Consider the following 14,708-nt stretch of genomic DNA (forward strand, 5'->3'; position numbering starts at 1 on the left):
TCTTTTCAGTACATAACCTCATAAACCTGTGATCTGGGCAGGATCATTCCCATCTTATACTCAGTGAAACTACCACTCTGTGGGATTCAGTCACTGTACATGCATTGGTTCGTACAGCGAGAGTATCCGAACTGAGGTTGTTATGGCACCAAAGCTGGTCCTGCTTTCTTAAACCAGGCCATCGCCATACCAGTTAAAAACATGCAGTTGTAATGAAGGTGCTGGTGGTTTCCCTTCCACATAGAGCTCTGACTGTCTTGACTTTGCCTCGCGGTGCTCTTATCCACGTGAGCCTAAAGTGCACATACTTCCAATCCTTGTTTTCAGTGTTTACTTGATGCTTCTTCCTTTGTTTCTCAAGATTTCCACCTGTGTCATTATTCTCTGTGCTTAGCACAGGGTGTCTCGCACAAGTCAGTGCTTGATGAGTATTTACTTAAGATATAAATCAATTCCTCCTTCATATTCTGAGGAATGCTGCATCTCTTTGCCTGCTTTCTAGGAAGGCTGGCTCAAGGCTCCATGTAAGCAAGTACTTGATAGATTAACTGCAGATGAACTGACACTCTTGAGCCCCTGTGAGCCAGGCATGGTGCTGGTGCTTCATTCATTTCTTTCTTTCCCTGCCTCCTCTCAGCCCTTCCTCTTCTCCCGTCATTGATCTGCTCTTCTGTGCCAAGCACCGTCCTAAGTGTGGGGAATAAGGTACAGTCAGCTCTTAAGGAGCTTATATTATTTCTCCTAATCCTCATAATAACCTCATGGGGTAAGTATTTTTAATATAGGAAGAAAATTGAGGTCCATGAGGTTAAGCAGTTTGCCCAGGGTTGCAGAATTTACTTGGTCCCTTGTAAGGGGAGGATTAGAATTAGTGTCCTGCCGGCTCCCAAGGCCATGCACCAAGAGATCCAAGAATCAAACGGAAAGAATGATAACAGGAAGGAACTAAAGAGTAATTCCTGGGAGGTGGGCATGATATAAAAATTATAATAGCTAAGACTTATATAGTGCTTACCATGTAAACATTCTCTGTGCCTTATTCACTTAATTGTCATACAAACCCCATGAGGTGCTATTATTACCACTCCCATTTTGCAGATTAAAAAAATTGAGGCTCAAGGAGGTCGAGTTGCTCACCCAAGGTTATACTTCAAGGAAGTCAGACTTGAACCTGGCAGTTGAGCTCCAAGGTCTGTGTCCTTAACTACTACTTTGTTATTCAAACAAACCAGAAAAGTGCCTTAGTCATAAACAGGTGCCTGGGACTCACAGCGGTTCCATATATTTAGAACGTGCTCTGTGCCAGGCACTGTGCTCTAAGTGCTTTCCATGCATTTGTTCACTGCAATCTCACACCACTAAGATGAGGTAGGCACATTATTATTACTCACATTTTAAACAAGGGGACACTGAGGTTTAGAGAATTTGCCTAAAGTCATTTCACTAGTAAGTACTAAGACTGTAATTCAGACCATTCGTCTGTAGCTAGTTACGAAGCCCACATGCTTACTTTTCCTTCTCCTAGGTGATTCTCAGGAAATGATCCAAATGAAAGAAAACATTACCTGCACCACGTTGTCCATTAAAACATTGTAAAAAATAGGAACATTAGCTCAGTGGAACACTGGGCATGTATTAAACAATGATGAACGTGAGGACTTTAGCAGCAGAGGGGAAATCTGCATGATACCATGTTGAGAGGAAAAGGAATAGAAATTGTACATTCCCTGAGATTACAGTTCACATGTGCACAGGTGTACACGAGGCTGGGGAGCAATGCAGAAAGAGGACAAGTAGTTCACACGTTAGAGGGGTGGGACTGTGGGTCAATATGTTTCTCTTTTTAACATTAAAAAGTATAGGGCTTCCCTGGTGGCACAGCAGTTGAGAATCTGTCTGCCAATGCAGGGGACATGGGTTCGAGCCCTGGTCTGGGAAGATCCCACATGCCGCGGAGCAACCAGGCCCGTGACCCACAACTACCGAGCCTGCGCATCTGGAGCCTGTGCTCCGCAACAAGAGAGGCCGCGATAGTGAGAGGCCCACGCACCGCGATGAAGAGGGGCCCCCGCTTGCTGCAACTAGAGAAAGCCCTCGCACAGAAACAAAGACCCAACACAGCCAAAAATAAATAAATAAATAAATTTTTTAAAAAAAGTATAATTTCTTCGACAGATTAACACAGGAAAGAAAAAAGCGCTTTGCTTAAGAGAAGGATATTTTGTTGATTTATCTCAAAGGTTCAGGCTAGTTTGAAGTTTCTTTGGGTCCGGCAGCCAGGAGTGCCTGACTCCTGAGTTTTCGGAGGGGGAATCCACATCCTCTAATACAGGCGGTGAGAAGAAATGCAGGAGAGGTAAACAAACAAACAAAAACCTAGGAAAGGCAGTGATGTCAAGAATCAATACCAGATGATGTGCACAGCGAGTAGCCTTGGCTCCAGTAATCTTCTTCAGATTTTCTGTTTTAATAATATTGTAATAATAGCAATAGAAACAAAGAAAAAGTCTGCCAACATTGGGTAAGGGCAGGTATGCCCCCCCCCCCGAGAAGTGGAGGGGAAATGAAATTTTTACAACCTGGTTATGCAATTATGTACATTAACTCTGGTGTTCCCAGAGATATTTTCAGAGCAGAGATCTGCTTTTACATTGAGTTTATCTTCGACAGGAGATGGCACTGAACACCTTTAGCTTTAATTTTCTCTAGTCTCTGGAGACTGTTGGTGAGTTCATGATCTGTGAAATATCAGCATTGGTGTACCTTCAGGGTTCCCTCCCTAATTCTTGTATATTGCAAACAATGACATCTTAATTAATCTCTTTGCCCACTTTAGAGTTTTCTATATTGAGTTTTCCTGAAGTAAGAAGGAGCAGTAACATTACTGAGCACATATTGTGTGTTTGGTATTATTTTAGACACAGCTTAGTGCTCACAATGAGACTTTAAGGCATGTGTAATTATGCGTATTACAGTATAAGTTAATGGTTAGGTTAGAGTCAGATTCAAACCCTGGCTCAGCTGCTTACTGGCTGTGTGATCTTGGGCAAGTCATTGCTCTGATGATGATGTTGACGAGGATGATGGTACTTCATTGAGAGGCCACGTTCCAGGATGTGTCATTAGTGGACGCACTTGCGTCATGCGGTGATTGAGACCCCAGCTGATGAAGAAGAGACATGGGGACACTGGTCACGTGGATCGGCCAGAGGAGTGGATACAGTTAGCTAGAAGGAGGGTAGAGTTCTTATCTTTTCTCTTCTCACCCATCTGTTCTGGTTCAAGCATCGAAGACTTAGACTCTTGCAGTGGCCTCCTACTAGGGGGACATTAAGTCCCAGTTTGCCTGGGACAATCCTGGTTTACACATACGGTCCTGGCAAAATTATTACTAACACTGCTTTTCAGTCTCAGAAATGTCCAGGTTTAGATGATAAATGATATGGTCTGCTGCTTCCCTTTCCCTCCCCACTAAAATTGTGTTTAGCAGCCCCCGATGGAGCTGCCCACAGAACTGATTTGTTTATGCCACACTCTACTCAAAAACTTTTAGAGGTTCTCAACCATCTACTGAATAGAATCCAGACTCCTTAACCCAGCCCTGAGTACAGAGGCAGGGCTTTTATGTGCACATGCCCCTTAGCATGTTACAGAGTGCTAGTTGTACAGGATAGTCTCAGTAAACACATGTTGAATTAACACCTGAATGAATGTGTCCATTCACGCTCAGGCTGCTTGTCAATTTCTTGAGCGTGTCATTCTTCTGCCAGCTTCAGGGACTTTGCATATGCCGTTCCTTCTGCCAGGAACACTCCTCCCTCTTTTCCCTGGGGTAGTAACACATGTCTTCTTACTCTTTAGCTGTCAGTTTAATGCTGCCTCCTCTGAGAAGCTTCCTTGACTCTCACAGATTAGGTCAGACCTTTCTTTTTTTTTTCTCTACCCTGGCTTTCTTGGTAATTATGTCTCTATTTGTGTGATTATTGAATAGCTGACTTCTGCACTAAACTCTGACCTTCCATGAAGCCAGAAACTGTCTTGTTCCCTGCTATGTCCCTACTGTATAGCTCAGTGCCTGCAACATGCTAGCGCATAAATAGTTGATAAACGGACAGTGGGATGAATGAATGTAAGTCCCCTCACAGCCTGCCCTTTCTGAGCCAGTGCAGTTCATGTCACCTGGTTAAAGCCTTCCAATAGCGTCTTGGCACACTTGGAATAGATGTGGAGTTCTTACTCTGGCCAGCAAACTTCGGGCCCTTCCTAACCTTCTGACCTCAGTTCGCACTGCCCTCCCCCTTCCTTCCTCTCCTCCACCATACTGGTTTCCTGGCTCTTCCTCACACCCTCCAAGCCCACTCCCACCTTGGCCTTTGCAGTTGCCTCAACATCACCTCCTCCGAGAGGCCCTCAGCATCCCTGCCACCTAAAACAGCACCCCCATCTCTCTCTATCCCTTTCCAGGGCTTCGTTTCTACAGAACACTCATCGTGCTCTAAGTCCTCTTGCTTATTTGTTTTTGTCTGTCTCCACCACAGAATATAAGCTCCCTGAGAGCAGGGACCTTGCCTGCCATGTTCATCACTAGATCCTCAGAGCCTGGCAAACAGTCGGCACTAAATCACTGTTTGGTGGGCGAGGGAAGGAATAAAAGCAGCGGCAGCGTGGGGCTGCCCCTTGGAGGCAGGGCAGGGACCCCTTCCTGGAACCCAGCAGCCCCTGGGGCGGGGCCTGTGGTGTCGCCATGGCAACCCACTGACCTGAGGTACCTCCTGGATAGGCCACAGCTGCCCGCCTCCTGGGCCCACTTTCCACAGCATCCTGTGTGTCACCACCATGGGGAGTCCCGGGGAGAGAGGAAAAGCAGCATCCTGGTGCATGGGGGGACGGGAGCAGGCCCCGGTGGCATGGTTCTCCTGATAACGACCAGGGCCTGGGGGAGGGGACACTGGGGTGTGCTCTGGCACCTCCAGAGGGATCTGGGGCCCTGTCCTCCCTTGGTAGCTGTGAGTGTGGCATGTCAGCTCTTTCATGTAGCATTTCTAAAGCTGCAGGTTCCTAAAATAGGCCTCAGCACAGCGCCCCAAAAGACTGTTGATATAAAGAGAATGAATAACGCCTTCTATTAAAACCCAGTGACACTTTATAAGTCAGGCGGTGTTTTCTTCAGGTATTGCATAAGTCAAAACTCCCTGTTCTCATCCAGTTCCTCAGAAACAAAGCTCATCGTGTTACTCCCCCACTGCTTAAAAATCATGGCTGGCTCCCAGCTGCCTGCAGGCTTCTTGGCCTGGTGGGTGAGGCCTTTGCAATCCGCTCCTAATGGAATCTCCCACTTGTCTCCCACCACTCTTTGGGTCGCGGGTCAGTGGGCTCTTCACCTTTCTCAGAACCCATTTTGTGCCTTTGTCCGCGACGGTGGCCCTCTTCCCCGGAATGCCCTTCTTTCCTCCTTGGTCTGGCCGATGCCGACTCCTTTAAGGACCAGCTGAAATGCCTTCCCCCCACCCTCTGTGAAGCAGCCAGGCCGAGCCGGAAGCACCTTATTGTAATCTAGACGTACTCCTGGTTACCTGCTGGCTTAGCAAGGCAGGGTGCCGTGGTGACAGCCAACAGCTTTGGGGTCAGACAGACCTGTGGTGGTGACATCACCTAGCTTCTCCGAGACTTTCCTCTTCACAGATCGGAGTTGTTCAGGTCTCTGTTTCAGAGCTGCTGGAGGTGAGCAGAGGTGAAGCAGAGTGACCGGCATGGAGAGGACGCTCAATAAATGCTAAGTGTCACCATTGCCGTCTGTCCCCATCATGGCTGTGAGCACCTGCTGGATAGAGACCAGGCTTTCCTCATCTTCCCACAAAGCCAAGCATGCTCAGTGCCTCACCCGTATCATTTCAGTTAATCTTTGGAGAAACCTGGGAGGCAGGGCTTTAGGAAGGTTCCAGAACCATGTCAGTGTCTCATAGCTAGTGAGTAGCAGGACTGCGATTTGAAATCCAGTTGTTCTGACCCCAGGCCCCACATTCTTCCTGGCCTGCCTCTGTCTTCTCTTTCATCTTGTACTGTCTCCCCCATGGCCACTCCACATCAGCCCCCGGGCCTTCTTCCAGTTCCTTAAATAGGTCACACGTGACCCCACCTCAGAGCCTTTGCCTCTGTGGTCCCCGCTGTCAGGACTTTCGAAGGCCCTTTTTGCTCCCTCACCGCACTCGGTCCCTGCTCAAATGCTGTTTCTTCCCAGAGGCCTTCCTGGGGAGGACCCCCCGTCCAGCATTCCCTGTTCCTTCATTCTGCTTCGCTTCATCACGGCCATCACCGCCAGCTCTGTGCCCGACACCGCTCCAGGCTCTTGGGAACTAAGTGCTGAACAAGATCCTCAAGGTTGTTAGAACTTACAGTTTTAAGAGTGGGGGAAATCAATAATAAAAAAAGAATACATAAGCAACCAAGATACTTTCAGGTCCTGAGACCCTGGTCCATCAGAGATATCCTGCTGTACTATATTGGCTTCCTGTTAAATAGCTTTTGTCCATCTCTTCTGTTAGAACTTTACACTGAAGACACTTGATAACTATATATTTGCAAAATGAATGGATAGACGGATGAGAGAGAACAACTAGCCTGTGCCCAGTAGGATGCAGCAGGAAGAATAAGCATAGGCTTTGGAGACTGAAGATCTGGGTTTGAATTCTGACTTTAACACCTTTGAACTCTGTGACCTTGGCCACACCACTGCCAACAAGCCACTGCCATGTTCAGTTTCCTTATCTGTAAAGTGGTGTAAATTTCTGTCTCATGAGGTAGACTGTCAAGCTCATATCAGGTTCTCCATGTCAGTGTGCTCTGTAAACTTCAAGGATTACCTGCCTTTTGACAACTAACTCAGTTGGCTCCTCCTGCCAGGCCAATATATGTTCATGAAGCACTGCTCTGAGTCTTGGACTGCCTTGGACGTGCCATGCCTCCGATACAGCTACTTCCTGGTTGTTTTTGCTGCTGGAAAGGGAACCAAGTCTCCTAGGAAACCCAACAACCATTTATGGCTCATTCTATGAACTTGAGAAAGTCACTTCAAATTGGGGTTTCCAAATCTCCGATATGAAGTGGGGAGGACTGAAGATTTGCCTCTAAGGAATGTGGGTTAAACTCCTTATCAGATGAAAATCTATAAGGCATTATCTGCATCCTCCTTCCTGCCCATGATCCCAGATGAGTCAGGTGAGGGATGCCTCGCAGCCCAGGAGCCTATGCTCACAGCCGTCAATAAATCCTGTTGGGCACTTAGAGCAAGCTTGGTCCTTACTGAAAGGTCAGATGGTTTGTTTTTTTTTTTTAATCAGTCATCAATTTTATACACATCAGTGTATACATGTCAATCCCAATCGCCCAATTCAGCACACCACCATCCCCATCCCACCGCGGTTTTCCCCCCTTGGTGTCCGTACGTTTGTTCTCTACATCTGTGTCTCAACTTCTGCCCTGCAAACAGGTTCATCTGTACCATTTTTCTAGGTTCCACATATATGTGTTAATATACGATATTTGTTTTTCTCTTTCTGACTTACTTCACTCCGTATGACAGTCTCTAGATCCATCCATGTCTCAACAAATGACTCAATTTCGTTCCTTTTTATGGCTGAGTAATATTCCATTGTATATATGTACCACAACTTCTTTATCCATTCATCTGTTGATGGGCATTTAGGTTGCTTCCATGACCTGGCTATTGTAAATAGTGCTGCAATGAACATTGGGGTGCATGTGTCTTTTTGAATTACGGTTTTCTCTGGGTATATGCCCAGTAGTGGGATTGCTGGATCATATGGTAATTCTATTTTTAGTTTTTTAAGGAACCTCCATACTGTTCTCCATAGTGGCTGTATCAATTTACATTCCCACCAACAGTGCGAGAGGGTTCCCTTTCCTCCACACCCTCTCCAGCATTTGTTGTTTGTAGATTTTCTGATGATGCCCATTCTAACTGGTGTGAGGTGATACCTCATTGTAGTTTTGATTTGCATTTCTCTAATAATTAGTGATGTTGAGTATCTTTTCATGTGCTTCTTGGCCATCGGTCAGATGGTTTTTATGGATCAAGAATGAGGCAGTTGGGAGCAGGAAGTTATCCAAGTGTGAACTGAGCTCTCCTTCTCCCATGTCCCAGAGCACAGCGCCAATACTGCCACACTGATCACAGTATTAGAACTTTTGCTTCAAGCCTCAGTTTTCATATCAGTAAATAGAGATATTAAGACATACCACATCATATTGTTCTGAGGTTTAATTCAGACCGCATGTGTGAAAACTTGCATAGTACCTGGCACACAGTTGGAACTTACTGTTGTTTTCTGAAGAAAGTAATACATTCAACAACATGTATTTACTGCACAGTATCTGTGGGGCCAGGCACAGTGCCAGCCACTGGGGACAGGTGAATAAAGATGACAGGGTGGCTGCACTCATGAGCTGATGGAGTAGCACCTTCCTTGCTTTCTTGATGGCAGCTAGAGGGCAGAAACCAGTCTTACTCATGTTTGTATCAGACTCACTCTACTACAGCTTCTTGTACCTAGACAGTATAAAATAAATTTTTGTTGAATTTTCCTTTCTTTATTTGGAAAATTGCCTTTGATGTGTTGTCCTTTTTCATGCCTTATGTGGTAAAAAAGAAAATGATTAGGAAATTCTGTAGATATGTGGATGTACCTCCTTACATGCTGTGCATTCTTTGATATCATGTATGTCAATAAAGTAACGTCCATTGAGGCCAGACTATAGGAGAAACTTCATACCAGGCACTATTGGAGAGTCAAAAGAAATAGAATAAAATGGACAGCATTCTTAAGATGTTTATGTTTTGAACTGAAGAGCCTGTTATGTATAACAAAGGCTTGCAAAGAAATATGTAAGTGAATTTAGCAAAAATTGTAATATGTAAATTGAGTTTTAGCAAAAGTTGTAATGCAAGGCAGACTGTGATCAGTGCTGCAATATTGGCACCGTGTTTTGGAAACCATATGGGACACAGAATAAGGAGAGCTCAGGGTACACTTGGAGAGAGCGTTGTGGTTATGACCTGAGATTGAATGCTTGTCCTAACCCTACCTCTTACTAGCTGGGTGACTTTGGACAAGTCACCTAATCTTTCTGAGCCTTAGTTTTCTCATCTCTAAAATGTGCATATTAATAGAACCTACCTTATAGAGCTGTTATGAGGATTAAGTATGATGGTGTATGGAATGCATTTGCATAATGCTTATAAGGGCTCAGTATATGGTGGCCTTTATTAAGTCACTTAATGTACAAATGAGTAAGATAGATGAACACAGTGCTTTATTAAAAATTCAATATACCTGTCATTCTGGTTGAGTAATTCTTGATCTTTGCAAGACAAAAATCCATTATTAGTAGTTTTAAAGTACATAAAGTTTACTTCAGGTGACCTAAATAGAGGCCTTCCAGTCCTGTGGAGCAACCTAACTTATGGGACACGAGTTTCAGATGCCACTGTTGAGGGTCCCCCTAGGGAAGAAGACAAACGTCAAAGGGCTCCAAGGCCCATGGCCTGTATAGATATTTCAGAGTGTTGCATCCATGCAGTCTGGAATGCAAGACCTTTGAATGCACTGGAAACCCCCATGTCCAGAGCAACAGATGTGATGGTTCTGCTGTATTTGGCACTGCTCAGACCCCATCTGAACTCTCAGAGCTCATCCTGAGTGCGACATGTTCAAACAGACATAGAAGACAGCCAGAAATAGATGAACAGGATGGCAAAGAAGTGGGAACAATGTCTCCCAAGAAAGAGCTGAAACAAGTGGAGTACTTTGACTAGAAAAATGCAGACAGGGACTTCCCTGGCAGTCCAGTGGTTGGGACTTCGCCTTCCGATGCAGGGGGTGTGGGTTCGATCCCTGGTCGGGGAGCTAGGATCCCACATGCCTCGGGGCCAAGGGACCAAAACATAAAGCAGAAACAGTGTTGTGACAAATTCAGTAAAGACTTTAAAAATGGTCCACATCAAGGGCTTCCCTGGTGGCGCAGTGGTTAAGAATCCGCCTGCCAATGCAGGGGACACGGGTTCGAGCCCTAGTCCGGGAAGATCCCACATGCCGCAGAGCAGCTAAGCCCGTGCGCCACAACTACTGAGCCTGCGCTCTAGAGCCTGTGAGCCACACCTACTAAGCCCTTGTGCCACAACTACTGAAGCCTGCGTACCTAGAGCCCGTGCTCCACCACAAGAGAAGCCACCGCAATGAGAAGCCCGCGCACGGCAACGAAGAGTAGCCCCCGCTCGCCGCAGCTAGAGAAAGCCCGCGCGCAGCAACGAAGACCCAACGCAGCCAAAAATAAATAAATAAAATAAATAAATAAAAAGGAAAAAGAAAGGAAAATGGAGACATGGTGGCTTCTCCCTATATCTGCCGTCTGCAGCAGAGACCAAACTTACTCTGTGTTGCTCATGGGAGCAGAGCTGGGTAGCAGAGTGGCTACAGGCATAAGCCATGAGTCAGAGAGCCCTAAGTGGGGGCAGTGGGTGGGGGAAGGGAGTACTTGGTGAGATTTCTTCTCTCTACCCTCTTTCCCTTCGGTAACCTTGCTTTCATCTCTCTCCAGGGTTGAGGCTGGGCAGTGTGGGGAGAGGTACAGCCATCAGCAAACTTCTTTGACTTGAACTCTCGTGGGTGGGTGTTGCCTCTCTTGGCCCACATGGTGCTCAGAGCCACCTCCTCTCTGGGATGTTGCCATGAGTTCTTCAGAGAGTGTGCCCCACCAATCACTGGGAATTCTCACCTGCAACAGTAGGCCCTTCCAGGACTCCAGCGATAACAGGCCTGATCCTGGCACAGGCAGATGGGTGAGAGCGAGAGTGTTGCCTTAGTTCCCTGTTTCTGATGAAAGAGGGTGGTGGTGTATGTGTGAATGTTGTGTGCCTACATGCACGTGAGAGTGCGAAGGTGTGCATACCTAGCTGGGAAGACCAGGGACTGGCCCAGAACAATAGAAATTGCTTTTGGTGGTGTGCTTTGGTGGAGGAAGGGGCCGCAGATTTCAGGGAACGCCATCCAACATCAGCCATAGCTGTTGCCAGGGAAAATGTGCCAGGACTTGAAAGGGTTAGAAGATCTGAGTAGAGACATTCTAGAGAGTTCTGAAAAGAATTCCAGAGATTTGCATCCAGATGTGGTTTTGCATAAGATGTGATGAGAAACACCCATCCTGTGCCATCACAGCTTTGAAAACATTACAGGCCATTTGTTTCTATGTTGTGCATTTGGAATCTGGAAGGGGGTAGCGTTTTAATGTTTTGAATCTCTCTGCAGCTCAGTGTTTCCTTAGAAATACCAGATTTCCATATACTCTTTAACAAGCTGGCTCCTGTTCCTCCCCTGATATTTCTCTCCTACTTATTTACAATTTTGGAAGCAGCTTTTAAAAGAGCAGTTTGTTGGGACATAAAATACAAACCAAAACCCTAACATTTCTCCCTGCTGTTGACGTTTGCTTTCCCCTCACTACACAGCTTACTCGCCAGCGTTAGCATGGCTTCCTTTTACAATACGTTACTAAGAGCCAAGGAAAAGTAATGATCTTTTCCTTGGCTCTTTGAATTACGAGGCGTCACATTGCTCGATTAAGCTTCAGTTGCTCTCTAGGGAAACTGGAGATGAAAATCCTTACTTCAGAGAATTGTCCAAATTCAATGAGATAACATATGTAAAGGGCCTGGCATGTTAAAATAGGGGTTCAGTAAATGCTAGCTCCCATATTATAAAGAAGGCAGCAGGAGACAGCACTGTTCAAAAGCACACATCCATAGGTATAGTCAGTTCTGCTGTAATACCACATATGCATTCCCCCAAATCACCATCATTCTACAAAATTGCACAATAAAAAGTACAGAGATCACTGGAATAATAAGCTAGGGGCACAACACTCAAAAACTTTGTCAGTGACGCATGGGAAAAGAGATAGGAACCTAATAGGATAGCACAGTTTTACACTTGTTAAATGGTTAAGAGGCACATAAATACAGTAAATATGGCATTTCACCTTGGACTTGAAGTTGCTTTTGAAGCTCTACGAGTCCTTAATAGTCTTTTTTTTATAATACATTTTTTTTTTTAAAGGATGATAATTTTGAGAAACAGTGACCCCAGGGCAAGTTTAGGCAGTTCACATTCTATTGTATGATGGGTGGGGGACAACATTTAGTGCCATGTCAAATGAGTTTCTTAAATTTTTATTTATTTATTTATTTATTTATTTATTTAATTTATGGCTGTGTTGGGTCTTCGTTTCTGTGCGAGGGCTTTCTCTAGTTGCGGCAAGTGGGGGCCACTCTTCATCGCGGTGCGCGGGCCTCTCATTATCGCGGCCTCTCCTGTTGCGGAGCACAGGCTCCAGATGCGCAGGCTCAGCAATTGTGGCTCACGGGCCCAGTTGCTCCGTGGCATGTGGGATCTTCCCAGACCAGGGCTTGAACCCGTGTCCCCTGCATTGGCAGGCAGATTCTCAACCACTGCGCCACCAGGGAAGCCCTATAATACATTTTTAAAAATTAATTTAATTTAATTTATTTATTTTTGGCTGTGTTGGGTCTTTGTTGCTGCACACGGGCTTTCTCTAGTTGCAGCGAGCGGGGGCTACACTTCGTTGCGGTGCGCAGGCTTCTCATTGTGGTGGCTTCTCTTGTTGCGGAGCATGGGCTCTAGGTGCGTGGGCTTCAGTAGTTGTGGCACGCGGGCTCAGTAGTTGTGGCTCGTGGGCTCCAGAGCGCAGGCTCAGTAGTTGTGGTGCACGGGCTTAGTTGCTCCGCGGCACGTGGGATCTTCCCGGACCAGGGCTCAAACCTGTGTCCCCTGCATTAGCAGGCGGATTCTTAACCAGTGCGCCACCAGGGAAGCCCTGAAGTTTGCTTTTGGAAGTGGACTTCGGAAGGGCTGCAGCTTGTGTGTTATTGTGAAATGTTAGAACGTGGGTTATCTGGGCAGGTGTGGCTCACAACCCACACTGTAAACTCAAGTAGCTGGTAGATGTTTGAGGTGTGAGCACGTGTGCATTTTTGCATATTCCTACAGGGCTTAGTTCAGCTAGGTGCAGTTTTCTGCATTCATTCGATGTTTTTTAAGGAAGAAATCAAGCATAAGCAAACAGAAAGTTTGTGCTAGGCACAAATTGTTCCCTAATGTATCACTTGCATTGAATGCATTTGTGTTTTCAAAACAAGCAGTATAGCAGAAATGATGTACTTAGCTGATGCTGTTGAATAAATGAATGAATAGTGGGTGGTCTAGATCAGTGATCCCCAACCTTTTTGGCACCAGGGACCGGTTTTGTGGAAGACAGTTTTTCCACTGATGGAGGTGGCGGGGGGGTGAGGGCTGGTTTCGGGATGATTCAAGCGCATTACATTTATTGTGCACTTTATTTCTATTATTATTACATTGTAATATATAATGAAATAATTATACAACTCACCATAATGCTGACAGGAGGCGGAGCTCAGGCCGTAATGTGAGGGATGGGGAGAAGCTGTAAATACAGATGAAGCTTCACTCGCTTGCCCGCCTCTCACCTCCTGCTGTGCGGCCCAGTTCCTAACAGGCCATGGATCGGTACTGGTCCGTCAGCCCAGGGGTTGGGGACCCCTGGTCTAGATGATAGAATAAGCATTATGCTACACTGTGGAAAGTACATTTGTAGCCTTTGGAATTGGATTTTTAAAAAACCATGGTCTTCTGGATTTCAAAAGTAATGGATAACTATTACAGAGCTTTTGATGCCTCCTCCTGCAGTGACCTTCAGTCTGTGCTTGGAAGAGCCCCTTCAGGGGTCGCTGGCAAAGGGAGGGGAGCTGTAAGGTTCCCTGCCCTCCTCCTCTTCAACCAGAGCCCTCAGGGTTGTATCTGCTTTTCTTTTTTGTTTTCTTTTGAAGAAAGGGTTCTGCTGCTAATTTACAAGTCTCCAAACCACCACTAGTGATTCAGTTGACCAAATTTTGTTTTACAAACTAGTTCTCAGGAATGTGTCTTTTTTTGAAGAAACATAATCCTCAGTTGGTACTATTGGGCTATGAATACTCCAGAATTAGTAGAATTTGACCAAGAAATACTCAAGTGGGGCTTCAAATTACCATTTTGCCTCCAAACTACTCAGCCAAGTCTCATCAGCAACGGTGCATGTGGGACTTCCTGTCAAATCCAATTCCAGTCTGGGCAGATCTCAGATGAAAGATGATGGGCATTTAAATCTAGCGCATTGATGATGTTCTCTTCTCTTCACAGACACCAACAACATGATTTTCTTTCTTTTCATTTTTAGAGAGCTGGATTGAAAGATGTCTCAACGAAAGTGAAAACAAACGTTATTCTAGCCACACATCTCTGGGGAATGTTTCTAATGATGAAAGTAAGTGCTTGAAACTCATTCTTCCATGGTGTCCTGGATGCGGACTGTGTCCTGATGAGGAATGGTGCTTCTAGAATGCTAGACTGGGGCAAGTTACCTGAAACAAGAGGCTCTCCAGCCATTTATGAAATACCCCAGGCCCTCCCTGTAATATCCTGCAGTAAGGAGTGCAATGCAGTCAGGTGAACGTGGAAACTGAGGCCACGGCACAAACTTGCTGTTTACACATTTTTATTGTCTGAGTCCCTAAAGACCCCATCTCAGTGATGCTCCAGTGGGAAAATGTGGACCTTGAATGG

The 14,708-nt window shown here is 45.8% G+C and overlaps 1 protein-coding gene across 2 annotated transcripts in view; it reads left to right on the forward strand.

The window, feature by feature from the left end:
• RFX4 (regulatory factor X4) overlaps positions 1-14,708 on the forward strand; it is a 165,852-nt gene that overhangs the window by 12,868 nt on the left and 138,276 nt on the right. For both annotated transcript variants that reach the window (XM_036865920.1, XM_036865921.1), the window contains exon 2: positions 14,323-14,409. In XM_036865920.1, the coding sequence (XP_036721815.1) occupies positions 14,323-14,409 (87 nt within the window). The remainder of the gene's footprint in view (positions 1-14,322; positions 14,410-14,708) is intronic.

Source organism: Balaenoptera musculus, chromosome 10 (genome assembly GCF_009873245.2).
Source record: "Balaenoptera musculus isolate JJ_BM4_2016_0621 chromosome 10, mBalMus1.pri.v3, whole genome shotgun sequence".
Taxonomy (NCBI): domain Eukaryota; kingdom Metazoa; phylum Chordata; class Mammalia; order Artiodactyla; family Balaenopteridae; genus Balaenoptera; species Balaenoptera musculus.